General features: G+C 49.7%; 3 protein-coding genes across 3 annotated transcripts; 2 read left to right on the top strand and 1 right to left on the bottom strand.

Annotated features, from left to right (window-relative positions):
• The first annotated feature begins 250 nt into the window (after nt 1–250).
• On the top strand, nt 251–9,091 carry Echs1 (enoyl-CoA hydratase, short chain 1). The gene is given in 8 exon segments (NM_078623.2): nt 251–355; nt 2,416–2,613; nt 3,003–3,130; nt 3,742–3,841; nt 4,672–4,776; nt 5,213–5,332; nt 7,123–7,190; nt 8,452–9,091. Coding segments are annotated over 8 exon segments (873 nt in total). The 5' UTR covers nt 251–267; the 3' UTR covers nt 8,518–9,091.
• Nucleotides 9,092–11,084: 1,993 nt separating this feature from the next.
• On the top strand, nt 11,085–15,612 carry Fuom (fucose mutarotase). The gene is given in 6 exon segments (NM_001106310.1): nt 11,085–11,606; nt 12,236–12,304; nt 12,481–12,551; nt 12,698–12,796; nt 13,959–14,032; nt 14,226–15,612. Coding segments are annotated over 6 exon segments (462 nt in total). The 5' UTR covers nt 11,085–11,521; the 3' UTR covers nt 14,290–15,612.
• Nucleotides 15,613–17,272: 1,660 nt separating this feature from the next.
• Prap1 (proline-rich acidic protein 1) lies at nt 17,273–21,069 on the bottom strand. Its single transcript, NM_031669.1, has 5 exons — nt 20,977–21,069; nt 19,410–19,476; nt 18,274–18,326; nt 17,688–17,794; nt 17,273–17,589 (listed from the first exon to the last, which is right to left on the bottom strand). Exons 1-5 carry the CDS (start codon nt 20,982–20,984, stop codon nt 17,366–17,368), a joined length of 459 nt encoding a protein of 152 aa, NP_113857.1. The 5' UTR covers nt 20,985–21,069; the 3' UTR covers nt 17,273–17,365.
• Between the last annotated feature and the right edge of the window lie 938 nt (nt 21,070–22,007).

Below are 22,007 nucleotides of genomic sequence, written 5' to 3'. Positions count from 1 at the left end.
ACGTCTCCCAGCCTGGTTTTATAAACTGGGTACCCGCCAAGGGCACACCACCTAAGTGATGCAATTAACAGACTACTCAAAGAACCGCCGCTAAAAGACCTCTGATCTGATCTTCCTCCCTAAGCTGCCCCACCCCGCCCTCTGTATCACCCCGCCCAGGTCACGGGTACATCCCTTTAGCTTCCGTCTCCGTCTGGCTTGGAATCTGGGGCGGAGCAATTCTGCAGGCGGGGCGATTCTGTGGGCGGGACAAATCGTCTCTCCGCCATGGCGGCCCTGCGTGCTCTGCTGCCCAGAGCCTGCAACTCGCTGTTGTCCCCAGTTCGCTGCCCAGAATTCCGGCGCTTCGCCTCGGGTGAGTGCGTACACCGGCGGGGTGCGTCAACCCACGTTGGGCGGATTCACCACTCACAACCTCTGGATGGTCCCTAAACCCAGGCCTGCACGTACCCTCACTTGATCCTGGACTTTCTCTTCTGACTCTTTATCTTTTGTCTGACCCCTACTTCCACAGGCATGCACTCTCAAACACTTGACTCTGAAATATCTGTACCCTGGATTCGAGTATGCATCCTCACACTAAACCCAGATTTCCTACAAGTGACCACTGACTCTAGCTTGGAGTTCCTCCTTTGGAGCGCCCAACTCCACCGCTCGACTGACCCCTACCCAATTTCTTACCTTCCTCCCCGCCCTTCAATCTGACCTTAATCTCACAAACCCAGCCAGATTCTAGGCACCAGAAGTCCTGTCTAATGGGAGGGCCCAGGGTGTAGTGGCAGCTTGTCAACTCTCGAACTTTTATGAGTGTCAGGATCTTTGGCCAGCTGGGAGCATACATGTTGGATATGAAATCCCATGTGTGTAGGTAGCTTTAAGAAAATGTGAAAGTAGGTTAAGCAAGACAGCCTGAGTATTGGGAAAGGTTTGTCCATAGTGCCTCCTGTCTAGTCTCTCTTGTGTTCACAGTCTCTCCAGATCATGTCCTTCAAACCATCCAATCAGCGTATCCCATACTGACACACCCACTTTCCTCCCCAGCCAGCTGAATAGTTCCTCCGTTCTCACTCCTTGGCTGGACTTCCCTGCAGTCATCTAGTGCTCCACTGTTATGGTGAATTCTTGATCATTCCCTGGGGCAAGGGTTCCCCCTGAATCCCAGCCTGGGTTGGCTGTCATGTCCTGGTTCCCCTGAATGACAGGCATCCTACTGTTCAGTAATGCACCTTACACTTGAGTTACTACCGAACGAGTCACCCAGGACACAGACCCTCACTTTCAGGCTTATCTTCCTCACCCTCAGTCTATGGGCTGCACCCCCCACCGCACCCCCCAGTCTGAGTTGCTTGGCCCTCCAGATCTAGAACAAAATGGTGCTTTATACCATCCTCTGTCCCACCAGGCATACTTGCCTTAGCAGGCCTGGGCTCTGTCCGACTCTCACCTGCCAACATGGTCTGGAAAGTACTGGCCTATGGAAGGATGGTGGATGTTCTGTGCTATAGTTTTCTCTTTTTGTTGTTTTTGTTTGTTTGTTTAGACAGTAGCTCACTACGTAGCTCTGGCCTGGAACTGGACCAGGGTAGCCTGGACTAACAAAATAAACCTGCATCTGTTTTCCTGAGTGCTCGGATTAAAGGCATGTGCCACCACCACCATGCCTGGATAGATCCTAGCCAGAGCTGCAGGCTGAAGCCGTAAGGATGGTACAGATACACACACACACACACACACACACACACACACACACATATGTGTGTGTGTATATATGTATGTTATATATATGTATATATATATATGTATGTGTATATATGTATGTATATATGGGGGGATATTAAAGTGGCTTATAGGCTGTGGTCTGAGTAGTCCAACTATGGATGTTTCCTGAAAGAAAGGCCAAGGATTCAGTAGTTGAACAGTCCAAGAGACTAGATGTCTCGGCAGGCCCAATCTGGTTTGGGAGTCCAGAAAAGTATTAGCGAGCTGAAGGTCTTAGGTGTATATTGGAATCCTTTTAATCCCAGCACTTGGGAGGCAGAGGCAGGCAGATCTCTGAGTACAGGCCAGACTGGTTTACATAGTGAAATCCAAGACATCCAGAGAAACTTTGTCTCAAAAAACAACAACAACAAAACAAACAAACAAGATTAGATGAACTTGCGGTGGAGAGTAAGGGCAAGCAGTCAAAGCAAAAGCCTCCTTCTTCCTTTCTTCTTCCATGTCCTTTTATGTGGGCTGCCAACAGAAAGTGTGGCCCAGACTTAGGGTTGGGTCGTTTCACCTCAAAAGAGCCATGTAAGAAAATTCTCCACAGGTAGGGCTTGGGTGTTAATTGATTCCCAATTAACCAAGATTAGCCACTGCGGTGCCTTTAATGTCTTTATGATGACACTCTCCTTTGTCCTCTTGACCTAGGTGCTAACTTTCAGTACATCATCACGGAAAAGAAAGGAAAGAATAGCAGCGTGGGGCTGATCCAGTTGAACCGTCCCAAAGCACTCAATGCACTTTGCAATGGACTGATTGAGGAGCTCAACCAAGCACTGGAGACCTTTGAGGAAGATCCCGCTGTGGGCGCCATTGTGCTCACTGGTGGGGAGAAGGCCTTTGCAGGTATGCTGGGCAGCCATGGTTGTAGACAGTAGGGGGTGCTATGATCTATGGGAAGCAGCAAAATGGACCAGTTCCTCTGTGATGCGAGGGGTGCCTTGAGATATACTAAGATGTAAAGTAAGCTGTGTGGAAGCAGGGAGTGTGTTGAACATTCAGGTGTGCTCAGTTCCTTTCTGGTTGCGTAAGTACTGGCCTAAACTGGGCCTCCTCTGAGTATACCGGTCATCCATTGCCTGCCACAGCCCCCAACATTAACTTCTTGGTGAGCTGTTGGTCCATGTATCAGCTGTTCCCACTGTGGTGGGAAGTGCTCCCAAGCCTCAAGCGTAGAATACAGGACTGAGAAGTTCTTTAATGTGTGGTCATTGAAACCTCACTTCTACCTGTAGCCGGAGCTGACATCAAGGAAATGCAGAACCGGACATTTCAGGACTGTTACTCAGGCAAGTTCCTGAGCCACTGGGACCATATCACCCGGATCAAGAAACCGGTCATCGCGGCTGTCAATGGCTATGCTGTAAGTGTCAGCTTCCACAGTCCCCCTGTGCAAGGCAGAAGGACCTGTGCCTTTAAAAGGTCAATAGTGTCTTTTGCTATCTGCTTTGCTTGGTGGAGCCTCATTGGCTAGTTCCCAGATGCGTTAATGAGCTTTTCTGTTTCTTTTTAATTGCTGCAGTGGCTAAACTACTTGTGTGAAGGCTGTGAGTACTCCGTGTGCCCACTAGGGTTCCTGCTTCACGAGGAGTGCAGCACTAGCTTAGCCCATTGAACAGCCATGTGATTATTATACATGCTGATTATTGAATAAAAACCATCCTGGTGGGGGTGGTCAGCCACTCAGATTCATGCCCTTGCCCTCTGTGGCTGACTTGGAGCCACTATGTCAGGCCTTCACCACAAAGTCAAAATTATTTACGGCCTGGCCCTTTGCATAAAAGTCTCCGAGTCCCTGTTAAGCAACATTACCCTTGTATCTATCCTACCACTTAAGTCTAGTTCTGTTCGGCTAGCTTAACATCCGTTATATGACTCTCATGATTTCAGAAAAGGTTTTTGAGCAAATAGAGTGGTTTTCTGCCTGGGCTCCTCTGGTAAAATCCACCTGCTTCTGACTTTTTTTTTCCCCAGCTTGGTGGGGGCTGTGAACTTGCCATGATGTGCGATATCATCTATGCTGGTGAGAAAGCCCAGTTTGGACAGCCAGAAATCCTCCTGGGGACCATCCCAGGTGAGAATGTGCGAGCTGTAACAGGACAAGCCTGGGTCTCGGCCTCATGTTTGCATCCAGTCACAGATGCATGACTTGTCTGCTCGGTTTTCTCTCCACCAACCAACACCTGAAAGACAGCACATGAAGCTCAGCACAGCCTGGGAGCCTCAAGACATGTCCATCTTTTATGGATAGACAGATCCTAAATTCAACAATAGACACACAGAGTTTACTGGCCTGAGCCACAGTGGTTCTTTCCTGACAATGACTCACATACCTTTAAGAGCTTTGTGTGCCAGAAGCTTGGCAGAAAGACGAGCGGACTTGGGTTATAACAAAAACTCTGTCCCATGTGAGTCTAGCTCTGTCCACTCCTATGCCAGTGGCACAGCAGGTCAGGTAGCCTGAGTTCAGCACAGCAGACTGGGGAATTCTAACTCCTGCTGCCTGGGAGAGCCCTGAGATATTGAGGAAGAAATAGCACTGCCCTCCAGGGGCCACTTGTTAGACCTGGCAGGAGGAGATGAACACTCAGAGAAAAGACTTGAACCCCAGGGAAGAGACCACCCTCAGAGGAGGCCTCTTCTGCTCTGAGGGTTGACCTGGCTTGTTCTGAGATTCTGGGCAGTGAGTTGAGTATATTTGTGCAGGCAGACCAGGCTGGGATTCAATCCAGTATGGGCTTTCAGGAACCTTCCAGGATGGTGGGAAAGAAACCAACTTGATTTTTCTTTCTTCCATTTTAATGCTGAGAGGGAAGCCTTGGCCTCATGCAGGCCTCTTCTATCAGAGAGCTGCATCCAAGCCCTGACAAAGGGCCAGCTGAGACCACAAATCTCTCCCTGTAGGTGCAGGGGGCACTCAGAGACTCACCCGAGCAGTCGGCAAATCACTAGCAATGGAGATGGTCCTCACTGGTGACCGAATTTCAGCACAGGATGCCAAGCAAGCAGGTGGGGTATTTGATGTTATGCTCTGGGGAAGAGTTAGGCCTCTTCAGGTGTTCCCTTGGGTAGCTGGCATTGGGGCCCTAAGATTCTGTCTTTGGTTTCATATCTTGAAATATGTTGTGCACGAGAGAGTGGCAACATATGTTCGGGTTAGAAATAATAACAGTATCTCTTCCCACTGCCCTTTAAAGGCTCTTGAAGGCCAGCCCTTTCCCTGCCCTTGCAGTGACCAAAATCCTCTGTTCCATTTGATCCTGTAGACAGCATGGGCAGTGCAACTTAAGAGACCAGTGACTGGAGCCTGGCAGTGGAGAGCACAGAGTCACCCGCCGCTAGGGACAGCCATCCCTTGTTTAGGACCCAGAGAACTGGCCTCTCATTGTCACTGGGTTCTAGAGGAAGTGGACAATGCATGCTATTCAGACTTTTCATGTTTTAGGTCTTGTAAGCAAGATTTTTCCCGTTGAAACACTGGTTGAAGAGGCCATCCAATGTGCAGAAAAGATCGCCAACAATTCCAAGATCATAGTAGCCATGGCGAAAGAATCTGTGAATGCAGGTAGGAGTCTGCTGGGAAGAATCCACAGGACTGCATAGGTGAAGTTACGGGGTTCCAAACTACCCCACCTTGTCTCAGGATTGCAGTTTACCATAGTGTTCTTCCAGGTTTTGGTCAATCAGAGGTCTGATAAGATATTCTGAGTGTCTCTTTATACCTGGAGCCAAGACCAGGCCAGGCCTGAAACATAATGGCACTGTAGTATCGGGCACGGGGAAGATGAAGAATGTAGCCACAGTCCTTGCAGTCAGTGGTCTGTGGTTCCTGAGAAAACTGTCTCTGGGGATCTGGAATGGTTCCCTTCCGAGCCCATGTTCTGGTTATACAAGAGGGCTGTAGCCTGGGGCCTGCAGTAGCATAGCTCATATGAAGGTTTCCATTGGTTCTCTCACCTCAGGAGGCTCGGCTGACTTGCTTTCCTCAGAGCTGCCTCAACCTTTTCTTTCTCCTTCTCTTTAAATGTATTCATTTAGTGATTTCTTTATTTGACATTTTAACTTATTGAGGGGGTACCCCATGGTGCACATGTGGAAGTCAGAGAGTGATTTGAGGAGTCAGTTGTCTCCTTCACCATAGGGGTTCCAGAGATTGAATCCCAGTTGTTGTTAGGCCAGACGACATGGGTCTTTTCCCATTGAGCCACCTGGCTGATCCTGCTGTTTGGATTTTGAGACAGGGTCTCTCTCTATATAACTAAAGCTGCCCTCCAACTCTGGATCCACCTGCCTCAGTCGCTAGGATTGTAGTCATGTATCACCACATCCAGCTTGGGTCTTTTCTTAATATAGTTATGCCATTTAATAACATGTATGTGAATTTATACGCATGTGTATATGTATGTGGGTATGTGTGCCTTTTCATGTGTGGAGGCCAGCAGAGGCCAGCAGATCTCTCAGGGCTGGAGTTACAAGGGTTTGTGGGATGCCTCCTGAATGAAGTTTTTGTGGTTGTTTCAAATTTTTTATTTTTATGTGTGTGTTTGGCCACTATGTATCTGTACATCACATGTGTGCGTGGTGTATTGATGGGCTTTGGACCAGGTGTAAACCTCTCTGTGGAAGAAGCCCGGGGTTCTTTGAGAGAGCACAAATGTTCTTAGCTACTGAATCGTCTCTCCAGTCCCAGGAATGGAGTCTCTCTAATAGTTTATCTCAGCATTTGGAATGGCACTTTGTTTCTGCTCAATATTACATGTAGAGTCATCTTGAGGGAAAAAAAAATGTGACCCAGAAAAGTTGTTGCTACCTCCAGAGGGCACACCAGTCTTTCAGGGTTGCTGCTGGCCACGATCAGATGTGTTTAATGTGTTTAATGAACCAGCTTTTTGTGGGAAACACGGGAAGCAACTAAGGCTGCTGGCAAGGTCACAGTGGCAGGTGTAGGTCCTCCACAGCAGGGCTCTACGGACGGTGTTCTCCCTGGGGAAAGAAGGGCCCAGCAGTGCTGTCCCACTGCTCAGCATCCTCGTCTGCTCATCCTTTTCTCTGTTTCTGTGTTCAGTTTTACCAGCTACCCCAGGTCCTCGTAGCTCAACAGATTCTGCTATTCGTCCTTTGTTCAGTTCTGGTGCTTTTCTCAGGTCCCTGGACTACTACTAAGGTGTTTGGGAGGCCTAGGAGAACCTGATAGTCTAATGGCTATAACAAAATAGGTCATACACTTGAGAAGTGGGGAGAGCTGGATCAGTCTGGCATGCCAAGCCTGCAGCCATTTCTGTAGGTCACAGTCAGTTCGTCATGAGTACCTCACGTTTGGCACTTCGGTTGGTGACCCCAGGGTTTCTTTTTCAGCCTTTGAAATGACGTTAACAGAAGGAAATAAGCTGGAGAAGAAGCTCTTCTATTCCACCTTTGCCACTGTGAGTAAAACACATTCTGTTTAAGATTCAAGTCTGTGCCCATCGCAGATGCTGCTGGGACTCTCTTACTGCAAAAAGGCCCTGTGAATTACACCACTCAGCACCAGCTCCTGTGTTTAAAGTGGATTTGTAGCTGGCCACAGTAGTCCTAGAACTTTGGAGCCTGGGCCCAGGATAATTGCTTGAGCCCAAACGTTTGAAACCAGCCTGTGCAACACAGAGAAACCGTCTCTAAATAGTATTTATCTCGTTGCATACGTGTTGCCTGCATGTATGTAAATACACTGTATGTATGTCGGTGCCTGCAGAGTCCAGAAAAGGGAGCAGAATACCTTGGAACTGAAGTTACAGACCGTTGTGTAAGCCACTATTTAAGTGTTGGAAGCCAAACCCAGATCCTATTCAAGAGTAGCAAGCGCTTTTGGCTGCTGAGCCATCTCCAACCACTGCCACCTAATTCTTAAATTTTACTTTGTTTGTTTCAGACAGTCTCATTATGTAGCCCTAGCTGGTCTGGAACTCACTATGTAGACTAGGCTGGCCTCAAATTCATAGAGATCTGTCAGCCCCAGCCTCCTGAGTGCTGAGATCAAATGAGTGTGCCACCATGCTTGAGTACAATTCACCTCTTATCAGAAGCTCACATCTAGGCGTTTTAAAGAATATTCTGATGGTCAGTCAGAGGTATTACCACTGACCATTGTACCACTGCCCAGTGCTCAGTGTTTTATAAAAGAAACATTTAAGGAGCTGGAGAGATGGCTTAGCATATACCATATATCCAGCATATATCCAAAGGACCTGAGTTCACTTCCCAGCACCCACAATCATCTGATACCTCACTTATGATCTCTGTGTTACACACACACACACACTTAAAAATAAAAATATTTCAAATGGTTTGAGCCTCTAAGGAAGAAGTGAAGGTGTTTGCACGTAGTGTGTTTACAGGCTAAGGAAGGGGCAGGTGTAAATCAGGGTTCTGTTGCTGTCCTACAGCTCTATGAGAGATTCCCAACTTAGACCCTACCAGATCTGTAGGTGCTGTGAGCATGAGTTTCTGGTACTCGTGTTACCACTCCTGATTGACTGTTAGTGGAGAATCCCATCTTCCATGGGCCCACTGCAGAATCACCGTCTTGTTGATGAGCTCAGAAAGCAGGCGAGGAGGGAGTCATGAGAGCACCTTGGAGATGCAGGCAGTCAACAGAGGGCCTCTAGGAAGGTTCAAACTTCACCTCTCTTCTTCCTTTCCTGCCAGGATGACCGGAGAGAAGGGATGTCTGCCTTTGTGGAGAAAAGGAAGGCCAACTTCAAAGACCACTGAGAGCTGGCAGCCATACCTTTCTCCACCCTGGAGAGGAAAGCTCAGCCTGTCAGAGGGTAGTAGTGTCTGCCACAGTTCCTACCGAAGGCTTCAAGGCTGTGGCCACAGCTTGGGTACTCCTGGTGTGGCCTGCAACCTTCACCAGTTGTTGGAAGTCGGTCTCTCACAGTTTTCTAAATCAGAAATCTGGGAAGCTTTCAGGGTGTCTTGATTTGTTTAACTTCACTCTAAAGGCAGGGCACGCTTGGGCCAGCCACTTCCCTGTGCACTATCTGCAGTGCATAGCTCAAGATGTGAGCTTCAAGAGGGAAGTGGCCCTGCCTGCTGATTCCAAGCACGAGAATTCAATGAAAGTAACTCCTTCGGTTTAGTTTCGACTCGCCTGTAGTTGTCTCTCTAGAGGGTCAATATGTTTTTTTTAATTATTATTGCTATGATTTTCTTATGGGTAGGGTTTTGCTGTGTATCCCTGGCTGCCTGGAAGTTACTGTATAGACCAGGTTGACCTTGAATTCACAGAGATCAACCAGCCTCTGCTTCCCAAGTATTGGGATTAAAGGTATATGCTACCACACCATGACTGTTTGTGTGTTTTTAACTTCACCATCTTTTTTTTTAAAGATTTATTTGTCTTATGTATACTATATACTATACACTGTAGCTGTCTTCAGACACACCAAAAGAGGGTATCAGAGGATGTCATTATAGATGGTTATGAGCCACCATGTGGTTGCTGGGAATTGAACTCAGGACCTCTGGAAGAACAGTTAGTAGTCTTAACTGCTGAGCCATCTCTCCAGCCCCTTAACTTCACCATCTTAACCATTTATAAGGTATCAGCACTCTCACATCAATGTGTGTCCATCCTCACTATCAGACTCCAGGACTCTGGTCTCCAGACCTTCATCTTCTCAAACTAAAACTGTCCCCATTAGACCCTGACTCCTGACCACACTTCACAGCCTCTGGGACCAACCCTTTTACTTTCTATGAGAATGGGATGGCTCAGGTACCTCTTGAGTGGAATTAGAATAACTGTTATGATGTGTTGTTATGACCCTTGTACAATGCAATGCACAGTATCCTCCTGCCCCCTCCATGCACCTATGTCAAAATCTAACCCCAGGTTGGTGGTCTTAAAGTGCTAAAAGTCGGGTGGGACTCATGAGTGGATTTGTGAGGCCCAGAGGGAACTCCTGCAGCCCTTTTCCTATGGAGATGGAATGAGAAGGCATGAGGAAGGGCCAGGACGCCTGTCTCCACCAGACAGCAGATCTACCTTGCTTTGACTTCCTGCCCCAGAACTGTAAGAAGTTAAGCCATTGAGTTGTAGCATGTCAGAAGCCTAAGCATAGACAGATATCCTCTGAGTTCATTCGTGCTGTAGTAGCTGTGTTGAAAGATACTTACTTTTGAACTCATCTCAATAGATGCTCAATATGTATTTGTCTTGAACTCCTGAGTGTAAGCAGCCCTGTTCCCACCTTCCAGATAACTATCACCCAACCAAAGCTCCTATTCTAGGAGCCTCAGGGCCTTTCTTCTGGTAAAGCCCGCTTTCCCCTAGAAGTGAGCATTGGATTTCCTCAGACTATAGTTATAGACAGTTGTGAGCCACCACTTGGATGATAGGGATCAAACCTGGGTCCCTTGAAAGAGCAGCTAGTGCTCTTAGCCATTGAGCCATCTCTCCGGCCCCAGTGTTCACTTATTAAAGCTGGGCACACAAGGAAGTATGTGTTAGCCATTGATGGACATACTGAGTAGAATAAGCAAAGGAGGCAGCCACCCCATAGGGGAAACCTTGAAATTGACATCTTCCAATCATTGGTTGGTTGTTTTATTTTGTTCTCTTAAAATAGGCTTTTTAAAAAAATGCCATTTCCTCATTCGTCCCTGTGTACCACATGTGTGTCTGGTGCCTCAGAGGCCAGAAAAGAGCTGTGAATCCCTTGGAACTGAAGTTACAGATGGTTGTTAGCCATCAACTCCAAGTCCTGGGAAGGTCACCCACTGAGCCATCTTCCAGCCCCTCATTGGTTTAATTTTTATGTGTTCACTGCACATATCTCAATCATTTGATTCTGAAAAGTGGAACAGTGTTTAATATGTCTCGTGGCAGATTTTGACTCAACCCTGGGTCAAGCACAGCACACCCAGACCTGTGTGTGCTAGCTGTGCCCTTAGCAGGAGAGGAACCCACCCAGAGCCGTCAGCTTTTTTTTTTTTTTTTTTTTTGGTTCTTTTTTTCGGAGCTAGGGACCGAACCCAGGGCCTTGCGCTTCCTAGGTAAGCGCTCTACCACTGAGCTAAATCCCCAAGCCGTCAGCTTTTACTGGCTCCTAGCTATAGAGAGTTCAAGAACATTTGGTGTATGCAAACTGCCCTAAGAAGAAGCTCTCCCATACCATGGTGAAGCTCTCGGCTACTTAAAACTGTTTGGGGAGTTGGGGATTTAGGTCAGTGGTAGAGCGCTTGCCAAGCAAGCGCAAGGCCCTGGGTTCGGTCCTCAGCTCCGGGGGGGAAAAAAAAAAAAAGGAAAAAAAACTTGTTTGGTCTCTGGCCCCAGTACAATCTGGGTTTTTTGACTCGGTTTGCCTCTATACTGGCTTGCCTCCTGGACTAGTCCTAATCCCTGGAAGCCACTCACACAGTGAAGCAGAAAGTGTTCCCCTTACCTCTCACACTTTATCCATCACTGCCACCAAGTTGGGCAACAGTAGCCATAGCAGAGCCATCTGGACTAGGGCACCAGAGATCCTAGGACCAAGGCCTGTTTTCGCGGGTGCTTCTCAGGCACTTTTCTGCTTCCCACACAAATTTATTTTCTGAACGTTCTCCCAATCTGCCTGGCCTCACCTCAGAGTTTTGCACGTCACCCTAGAGGCAAGGGCCAACTCACACAGGTAGTTAGTTATCCAGCTGTTGGGCGGCTCCTCTGGCCCCGCCCCCATCATGTGGCCCCGCCCCGCTGACGGCTCGGCCCTCCACCGATTCTGCAGCCATGGTTGTGCTCAAGGGCATCCCGACGGTGCTGTCTCCTGAGCTGTTGTTCGCGCTTGCGCGGATGGGGCACGGAGACGAGATTGGTGAGCATGTAGAGAGTTGGCAGTGCAGCCCTCTGAGGTGCGATTCACGCAGGAGCCCTTGACCCGCCGCGGTCAGGAAAAGCTGGGGACAATGCTGCAGTCATCTTGCCCTTCGGAGCAGGAAGCTATCCAGCTGCTTGAGGAAAGAGCTGAGCTGAGGCCTGCTGATTGGACCAGGCCATAGAACTGTGAAAAGGGCAAACCAGGTTACAAGTTCAGCAGGGGAGACGGGGTGAGGCGGGGCGGGAGCGGGGTTACGGGGGGGGGGGGGGGGGGGGGCGTCCAGACCTCCCACGTGGTCTCCCAGGCTATGCCCTCCTCCCTCAGGTCTGCGGATTTCTTGATCCCTGGCCTGGTGCCCTAAGGCAAGGTGGGGACAGCACAAAGACTGGAGTGTAACTATTGATTGGTTACTCCTCCCAGACACTGGTTTCATTCACAGTTTCCTGTTTTTAATCCTTCTGGAGTGAGAGAAATATACTGGCCTGGCATGTGGACATCCCAGATGGTGGGTTGTGCTGATACACAGGGATGTGTGGCTTTGAGATATGTGTGGCTATGTGAGGTGACCATCTGAGAGGGAGAACTGCACTGATTCGAGCCCATCTTTCCCCTTTCTGTCTTTTCAGTCCTTGCAGATGCGAACTTCCCTACGTCCTCCATCTGCCAGTGTGGGCCTATAGAGATTCGAGCAGACGGTGAGCACCATAGAGCTAGGGTGGAAACAGTACTCGTTCTGTGGCCTCTCTGTCCTGGCCCCTCATTCCTGTTGGCTGGTTGCTTAAATTTTGTGGTCCGAAAAGGAAAGTTTTAGACAGGTGGGGTTACAGGTCATGGTAAGAGCAGTACCCTGAACCCGGCTCTGCCTTCCTAGGCCTGGACATCCCACAGCTCCTGGAGGCTGTGCTGAAGCTCCTGCCGCTGGACACCTATGTGGAAAGCCCGGTGAGGACCAAAGGCTGTGCTACTGGTCTGGGCCTCAGTTTCCTCTTTGCTAGACTTCATATGGCTATATTTCCCAAAAAGCCCCCAACCCTCAGAGGAGCCAGGGAGGTGTCTGAGGCTGCAGAGCTGACCCCTGTCTCCCCTAGGCTGCTGTCATGGACCTAGTGCCCAGTGACAAGGAGAAGGGCCTGCAGACCCCGATATGGGACCATTATGAATACCTTCTCCTCAAAGCTGACTGTAAGGTGAGTGCACCCCCAACCATAGGACCCTCTGTCTCCTGGCAGCTCAGCTCTGAGAGGGTGAATCATGAGAGTGGACAAGGAAGAGGTGTGTCTGAGCCCTGTGGCCAGCTTCCTCTCTTCCCAAGCCTCTTTCTCCCAGAATCCTGACCTATCTGCCTTGGAGTTGGTCCAAGGATTGTGGGCTCCATGTTGGGGTCCCCTCTAACCTCCTCTACATATGCATCTTCACCCTAAACCTTTGCCACCTCACTCTTGCTAAGGTCTGTTTGTCATACAGCCCACATCCCTACCTGGCAGGGGAAACACTTATTTTCTTAAAGGAGACATTAGGTCTGAGCAGGGCCCCTTGAGTACTTTTGTCCTAGGCAGGAGACTTCCAAGGCAGTTTAAACGGTATAGAGAAATGGTTCTCAACTTGTGGGTCGCAACCTCCAAAGACAAAAATACAGATATTTATGTGATAATTTGTAACAGTACAAAATTACAGTTATAAAATAGTAATGGAAATAATATGGTTAGGGGCCACCTCAACATTAGGAATTAAAGAGTAGTCACAACATTAGGAAGCGTCTTAGGGTTTTACTACTGTGAACAGACACCGTGACCAAGGCAACGCTTATAAGGACAATGTTTAATTGGGGCTGGATTACAGGTTCAGAAGTTCAGTCCATTATCATCAAGGTAGGAGCATGGCAGCATCTAAACAGGCATGGTGGTGCAGGCAGAGCTGAGAGTTCTACATCTTCATCTGAAGGCTGCTAGTGGAAGACTGACTTCTAGGGAGCTAGGATAAGGGTCTTAAAGCCCATGCCCAAAGTGACACACCTACTCCAACAAGGCCACCCCTCCTAATAGTTCACTCCCAGGGCCAAGCATATTCAAACCATGACAGGAAGGTTGAGAATCACTGATCTAAAGGCTTGCTGAGTTGAGTCCATACCCAACAGACACCTTGCCCTTCATGGGCTCAGACAGGGATTTAATAGATGCCCCTTATCTCTGGTTCCCTGAAACACCCGCATCAGGAGAACCTCAGAGGATTGGAGCCTAGAAGACCAGGGTTCCATTGCTGCTGCTGCCTCCTGACTACCTCCTGATAGGGACTCAGATCAGGAGTCCACCTAGAGGACAAGGTCCCTCCAACTGCTATTTTGTCTTCCAGAAAGCCCTGAGGAAGATAGAGAGATTTGAATTTTATGAACGTGCAAAAAAGGCATTTGCTGTTGTTGCCACCGGGTGAGTGTCTGCTGCAGCCAGGTCTCTTATTCGGGTCCCTGGGAACTGCCCTACTTCTGCTTTGCCCGTGAAGGCTGGAGGGATTTGGGCGTCAGAGTCCCTGGACGTTGCTGAGCAGGAGAAATAAGAGCAGAAAGGGATCTGTTTTTTCTGAGTGCAAAGTTGGACTCTCAGCACCCTGACCCTCCTGCAGGGAGATGGCACTCTATGGAAACATCATCCTCAAGAAGGGAACTCTTGACCTCGGACCCTCATAGAGACCACTGCGGGCTGATGGCTGGCTATGCCTGAACCCAATCAGCACAGCTTCCCATGGCAGCAACCAGACCTGGACATCAGCCTCGGGTTCAAGAAGATGGCAGATCCTAAGAGACTCTGCTGACCCTGACAGATTCCCTCCTTCCACGATTTGTGAAATCGATGGGGGAGGGAGAACAGTCATTGTCTGATCTTTAATCTAAAGGTTTTGTACTCGTAAACTTGTCTTGTGGTGAGCTCCACGGATGCCACTAGCTCCCAAGTAAGCATCCTCTACCCATCCTTGATAAATCCTCAGTCAGAAAATCCACATGGAAGTGAAGCGTGGGGCTGGTGTGAGGGCTGGGAGCTGGGCAGGAGCTAAGCCTGGGTAGGAACCTGGGAGCTGGATTGGGTCTGTGGCTATGGCCTGGGCCTAGGCCAAGGGCTAGGCTAGTAGTTGACGTTGGGTAAAGTGCACAGCAGAGGACTGGAGCTGGTTGCACTGGATGCTTGTATCGGGTGGGAGCTTCTGCATTACCCAATTGGAATGCAGTACACACTGGGTCTTTTTTTTTTTTTTTTTTTTTTTTTTTTAGTTCTTTTTTTCGGAGCTGGGGACCGAACCCAGGGCCTTGCGCTTCCTAGGCAAGCGCTCTACCACTGAGCTAAATCCCCAGCCCCCACACTGGGTCTTTATTAGGGCTAATCTCTGAGCTCCAAGCCAGAGGTCAAGTTGATAGAGCTGGGCTGGACATCTTAGATAGAAGGGCTCTGACACTCAGAGGTGATCTGACACTCAGAGATGAATGCTCAGCTGCTAGGGAACGTATACTGTCCTCTCTGGTCTCGGGGTCAGAGGTCTGGGTAGGGCTGATGTTTGGTAAGTTCAGCACCTACTACCTGTGCTATGTTAGGCCCAGGAGCTCAGACGCAACCTGGTTGCTCCCAGCCTTGAACCCTCAGTTGTCCCACGAGGTAAAGGAACAGCTGGGGCTCAGTGTAGACAGAAATAGGAAGAGGGGAGGAACCTAGGCAGTCAGCAAACAGGTTCCCTACTGAGTGCTTGGGCTGCATCTCCAGCCCTTGTCTGCAGACTGTTGGGGAATGTTCGGAGTGGCTTTGCCTGTACTTGCCAAAAGGGGCAAACAACAGTCCAGCGGGTGAGTGGACAGGCCCTTCGGTGCAGTTAGTGTTCTTGTCCCTCCAGCCCCAGTTACGTCCTTTAGGAGGAAATAGCCACAGAGGTTCCTGGCTCAGGCAAAGCTAGAAAGAAACCTGGCCACAGTCACCATCCTGGACCAGTAGATGCTTTTGGTGCCAGTCACACACCAGCATCTTGGAATACCAGCATCTGCAGGTCCTCTACTTAGATTCAAGGAATGGGAAGGTGAGACAGCTCAGATTTTGATGGTGGGTCCGACCTTACGGGCACTGGACAGAGTGCTCCACAGGGCCCTGCTTCCAGACCACTTGTGCCTGGATTATTTTAACGGTCTCTGGCCCTCTCTAACTTGATGGAGAAATGACGCTGAGAGGTTTGATCATAATCTGCGTTACCAACTCTGTTCAATTGAGAATTGCCTGGGAAATTAGTAAAGCATCTTGGAGTAGATTAGAGGTACTCACAGGATTACCTATGCAGGAGAAGACATGCCCTGAATGTTTCCAGGACTAGCCTAGAGGTCACATGTGCTAACAGGAAAAAGGAGAACAGTTGTGATGCCCTTCTGTGGAATCTGGTGCTACCACGTATGGGCCACGGATAGATTCATCTAGATCCTTAGCAGGATGACAGGTGGGGTTACTCTGAGATGAAGGCTATACCTTGAGGTCACTGTCAGCCTTGCAGTTCATCCTAGACCCTGGGCTTATCTGCAAGATGGAGTGTTGGACTGTAATGTGGCGGTGCTAGATTTGTCTATAATGTGGACTCATCTGCAGTGTGGAAGCAATGGGCTCAAGTAGTATGAAGGCCCCAGATTTGTCAATAAGATAGAACATGGGGCTTCGAGGCCAAGGTGCACATGAGCCTTCACTCCCTCAATCATGTCCTTGGAGGACCGGGGACAAGAGACATACACAGAGTTATATGGTGTGCAAGACCAGTAGACAACCTATAGAGCTGCATGGGGTTTGGGTGCACTGGGACAGAGAGCTGGGGGCCTCTGTTAAGCTGTCTGTTCTGCCTGAGCTTCTGGAGCTGGGAAATGTGTGCCTCTGTGACCCTTTAGTGCCTTCCACTGCACAGGTAGGATTGGTAGTCACCCCGGTACCCATACCACATGTGAGGTAATTCACACGACCTGTGCTTAGGTCTTGTGAGCCAGGCCATGTGGAAGGACAGGCATCCCAGAAAGATCCAGGGACTGCCCAGAAAACTAGAACAGAAAGTATGTATCCTGACTCACTCTTTTGAGCACCTGTCCAACTATGTATCTATCTGCCCATGTACACATGCACACGGATACCACACACACTGCCAGTGTACACATAGAGCTGTGTACTTGCCCAGGACTCTACCTAGGTACAGTGTAACTGCACACATGTGCACCACCTATATACATCGTTGTAACTATGTATCTATTCATGTGTGTACCTGTGAGTCTGCACATTTTAACTATGTATCTGTGCACGTGTACACCTGTGTACATGTGAAACCATGTACCTGTGTACCTACACCACTCATCAACCTGTGTCCTATGCAACCTCCCTCCTCTTCAAGCATTTCCTCACACTCTTCTGTGAGAAGTCCAGGATGGGCTTCCCTTCTGAGACTGATGCTGCTAACTGGTCCCCACACTGACTGCTGGCACACCTATCACTTCATCCCTATGTGCAGAGAGATGGAGCCAAGGAGAACTGGTCATGAGCTAAGGGTCAGGTAAACCTTGTGCCCATCAATTGGAAGCTTTTGGTGAGCCAAAGGTAGGACAGCATAGTTCGTCCTCCAAAATGCAGCCTCTGTGTCCCAGAACTGTTGATCTTAAAGATACTCATTCCTTCCACCAATTTTCAAATGTTTAATTTTTTTTCTAACTTGGGAGAATCAATGGTCACAGCAGCCTAGACCTGAGGACAGGAGTAGGAGAACGGTTAGGGCTCTCCAGAATCCTCCAGAGAGTGGGAGATGTGGTCAAGGTCCTCCTCTGGTCCGTGCAGCACCTGACGATATAGGATGGGCCTAGACTGGGGCACTTCTTCATTCTGGACATCCTCAGACATGGGATGGTATATGCTGTCAAGATCCAGTTCTGGACCCTGAAGAGGATTCCGAAAACGGCTCAGGATGTCCTTAGTTTCCACCCAGGTCATGGTATCTGTAGAGAGGCAGAAGTAGTTATAGCCTCCCTTACGAGATCCTTCCCACTAGCCTTCTGTCCGAATGGACCCCATGATCCCTTGATCCCACTCTGACCTGAATGCTTTTCCTCAGTGGCTGCAAGCTTCTGCTTGGGTACAGGAAGCAGTGCCCTCAGCTGGTCATCCTTTTCAAGAGGTTCCATGGCTCTGGTACCCCAGGCCCTGCCAGAATGAGTAGGGTAAGGTTCACATACAGGTGGGGAGAGTTAGATGTGGCCAGCCCCACTTTTGAAGTTAGTCTCTGCCCCTAGGCAGCTGGCCCAGGAAAGCTGTTCTACACCACCCACTTTATCAGCTGCCCAGTAAGGCCTGGGACAAGTTCATGGCTTTGTGCCTGTAGCATCTCTAAGGCGCTAAGTGAAGGGATGGGGCCCAAGAAGGTCAGAGCCTTCCCTGAGCAGGATCCTCAAGGGCAAGAGAGGAGGATAATATGCTGTTCTAAAACATACCATTAAAGGCTGCAGGGAGAAGTGAGTCTGGGAGATGGCCAGGGAGGTCCCTAGTGCCTGCTCCTGGAAGGGAACTCCCAAGGAGTGATGCCTGTGGGGTTTGAGTATCACTTCCTCCTGGAAGCTTCTGAACAACCATGTTCTCCAATTCCCCCAGTGCATCAGCCCACACTTGCCTTCCAGGATACTTACTTCTCTGTTTCCTGTTCAGGGAACACATGTTTGCCTTTGGTCTTGACAGGGACCTAGAAGAGGGAGTCCCAGGTGAGGAATTTGCTAGTTAGTGATCGAAGGTTGGAGGACACCAGGGAGAGGTCACTCTAAGACCCACCTACAGGTAGGACTTCAGTTCAACCTGTGTTTAACTCTAGAGGATAAGAATTATCATGGATACCCGACGTGCAGAGAGAGGATTTAGGACACCAGCCTGTCCCCCAAGTGCCAGTTTTTCCGAACACCTGACCAGCTTAGGAGAAAACAGAGCTCTTCAACGGGTACCCAGGCTCCCTTTGGACTCTGTACCCTCCCTCCACCCCAGTATTTTGCACTAATTAAGGCCATGCTTGCCCCTCCCTATCCTGGCTAGTGACCCAGAAGGTAGTCAGCTCCTCTGAACGTAATTTCTTAATGAAGACAAAGTACCAAGAAGGATGTGAGACATGGGGTGACTCTGGGGAAGTGCCCAGCTCCAAGAAGCTGTGAGTGGTTGTGGAAAGTGAGCCTCCCTCATCTTCTTGCTGCCACGTGTGCAGAGTGAATGGACTTGGCCCAGGGCAAGCTCAGTGCATTTTCAGCCAGGGCAAGTTTTCAATCTATAAATCATGCCCTCAGTGAGTGTGCCGGGACAAGTATGGAGAGGACCCATCTCACACAGGGCCTTCCTAGGCATTTTGGATGTCCATGTCCCCACCCATAATCACCGGTGTCATGAAGCCCATATCCTCTCATCCTGGGCCCACCCGAACACCGTGAAGGACCATGTTCTCCCATCCTGGGGTCACCTGGGAGTCATGGAGGCTCACATCCCTATGTGGTTACATGGGTGTGATGGAGACCAATGTCCTTAGGGTTGACTGAGTTATCTGGTAAACTAAATGCCTTGGATATTTACCCAGTAGACCACAGAAGGGCTCGGACCCTTCTCTTCCTGAAGCCCCTCATCAGTGGTCACAAGGTGCTGCTACCACATTCAGCACACATCACCTGACTTGCCTCCCTTCTTGCCAGCTTAGGGGGTGGAGAGAAAGAGGTCCTTGCTGGTATTCCCTGATAACTGGGGCAGAGGCTGGCCTCCAGGAATGGGGCCAGGTAGAGGGGCCCCTGCATACCTGGTGTGCTGGAATTGCACCTGCCTCCCACAGCAGCACAGCCACCAGACAGGTGGCCAGGAGAAACCTAGGGGACCAGAGAAGGAATGTGAGGTGGTGAGGGACCACCTTAACTCCAGATGCTCTAGTCAAGACCTACTGGAGCTGGTGGCGTGCTGTGTGTGTGTCATGGGCAGAGAGACCAAGGTAGATCTCTCTCTCTGTTGATCCATTGGTAGATATTGACTCTGGTCTCACAGAAAAGGGCCTGCAGGCAGGATAAGCAAGCAAGATGCTCAAGACACTCCTGCTCTATGTCTCGATGCCAAGTTCTCCACCTGTGGCCAAGACACCTCATGCCCTAGGCAAATCCTACTATGACAGCACACCTGGCAGTGCTGAGAATTCCAGAGGCTACACAAGGACACACATGTGGGCTTGCACACACATATGTATGTCTGAAAATATTGATTGGGGAACGGGGGCGGATGGAGGCCCTAGCACATTGCCGTGTGACAGTACCCCTGAGGCCATGATCCATGGTATTGGGAGTAACTTCTAGTGGGCCCTCAGGTGGCCAGTAGCCCCATCGTGCAGACAAAAGAAATGCTGAACATGTGGTTGTTATGAGATGTGCACGTATGTGAAGTATGTGTGTGTGTTTGTTGGTATATGGCATGCATATATATACATGTATGTGTGTGACTGTGAGTGTGTGCATGTGCGTGTCCTCAAAGAAAACTCTCTTCTCTATGATTCAGCCCTTTGGGATAGGGATCAAAGGTCAGCAGTGGGGATCTGGCCACATAGGCTTAAGTACCCAGGACCTCAGGACCTCTAGGACTAGGCAGAGGCCTATTTGTGTGTTAGGAAGAGAAATGAACATGGAAACCCCCATCCTAGCCTTTGTGTTGTTTCCCTACCCCACCCCCCATCTGCCTCCATAAAGACTAAGGTCCTGCAGGGGACCCAGCCCTCCCTGAGAATCAAACCCTAGCTCCTGGGTGACCAACTCTCAGGTTCCCTGATTCCTGCACTGCCCCTACCCTGCCAACCCTCAAAGGCCTGGTACATATTCCCCTGCCTCCCTACCATCCCACTGTCCCTTTTCTTTTAGGACATCACAGCCTGGGATGTTGCTTCTTCCCAGGGGTAGTTTAGGATCTAATGTTCCATTGGCTCAGGCACCCCATGGGACAAACCATCCTCATGCATATCTGGAGGCCACTTGAGCTGCTCTTGGAGATAAACCCTGAATTGCAAACCGGAGGGTAGGTGTTTTACAAAAAAAAGGAGTCTTTCCTTCCTTCCTCTCACCCACCATCCCTCCTTGTTTCCCTCCCTTACTCCCTCTCTTCCTTCCTCCCTCTCCTCCCTTAAATTAGACCCTCCCCTGGAATTAGATGGAATAATTCTCAGGGCCTCTCTCTAAGTCAGAGCTCCTCCCCTGGAATTAGATGGAATAATTCTCAGGGCCTCTCCTAAGTCAGTGTGATCCAAACCACACAGCCATGCCCACCCTGGTCAGTTCCCCCAGCTGCCAGCTTTTAGGGAGAGAAAAGTTAGGGCCCAGAGGCCATGGCATCACCTCTTCATGACAGGGGCTTCCTTTCGGTGCTGAGGAGCTAGCTCAGGAGAATGGAGAAACTGCAGATCCCAGGGTTCAGGTGCCTGGTCCTCTTACTCCCAACCCTGGCTGCTTGGGGTTTTATCTTTCCTACATGGGTGTGTCTGACCAGAGGTCAAGGGCCAGCAATCACTGGGCCATAAGCCACGCCTGCCCCCCGCCCCCATGTAGTGTGAGCAGTGAGCATAGACTGAGCCCCCAGGAGATTTTTGGTTTCCCACCTGTCAGTTCTACCACTAAGACCTACCCACTTTAGCACTAGGCTTCCCGCCACAGTACCGCTAACTCCTGTGTTCCCCTCTCCTGCGTAGGTTGGCACTTGGCTCTGTGCCTTCAGATGTTACCCCTCGGCCCTCTATGGTGCTAAGCTGAGTGGCCCCGGAGCTGGCCCAAGATAGGATTCTCTAGGATAGAGTGCAGATCATAAAAACACCAGGCCCTGCTATGCCTCTCAGCCCCACCCCTTTCTTTTGTGACTTCTGGATAGAGCAGTTGTCACTCCAAGAAGCAGCTGCTGTACCTTGGGCTGCTCCCACCAAATCCCAGAGAAGTGAGCACATCACCCTCAGAGAGGCAACTACATTTAAAGCTCAGGAGATAGGTGTCCCCCTGGTGGGAATAGGCAGTAACTGCAGATAGCCAGAGTTTTGGGGAGATCCGAGAACAAGGAAGCCACCTGGCCTGGGGGAACGCCCCAGGCTGTTGAAATTCAAAGAGACAACACTGAGAAGCTACTCAAATACACAATACCAAAAAATAGCATTATAACAATCCTCTTCAGAGTGGTGGGAACAGGCAGCAGCTTTGGAAGAAGGCATACATCACCCTCCACTATGGTCCAATGTTTCTTCTGTGAGTCCAAGGTTGCCTTGTCCGGTGCTTTGAGTGAGAATGCCTCCTTCACAGGGTTATACATTTTAATACGTTAGCCTCAGCTGTTGGAACTCAATGGGAAGGATTAGGAGATATGGCCTTGTTACAGTGTCACTGGG

The sequence above is a fragment of the Rattus norvegicus genome, chromosome 1 (genome assembly GCF_021556685.1).
Source record: "Rattus norvegicus strain SHRSP/BbbUtx chromosome 1, alternate assembly SHRSP_T2T, whole genome shotgun sequence".
Taxonomy (NCBI): Eukaryota; Metazoa; Chordata; class Mammalia; order Rodentia; family Muridae; genus Rattus; species Rattus norvegicus.
Note: the sequence above shows the minus strand (reverse complement) of the source record. Positions and strands in the feature narration are given on the sequence as shown.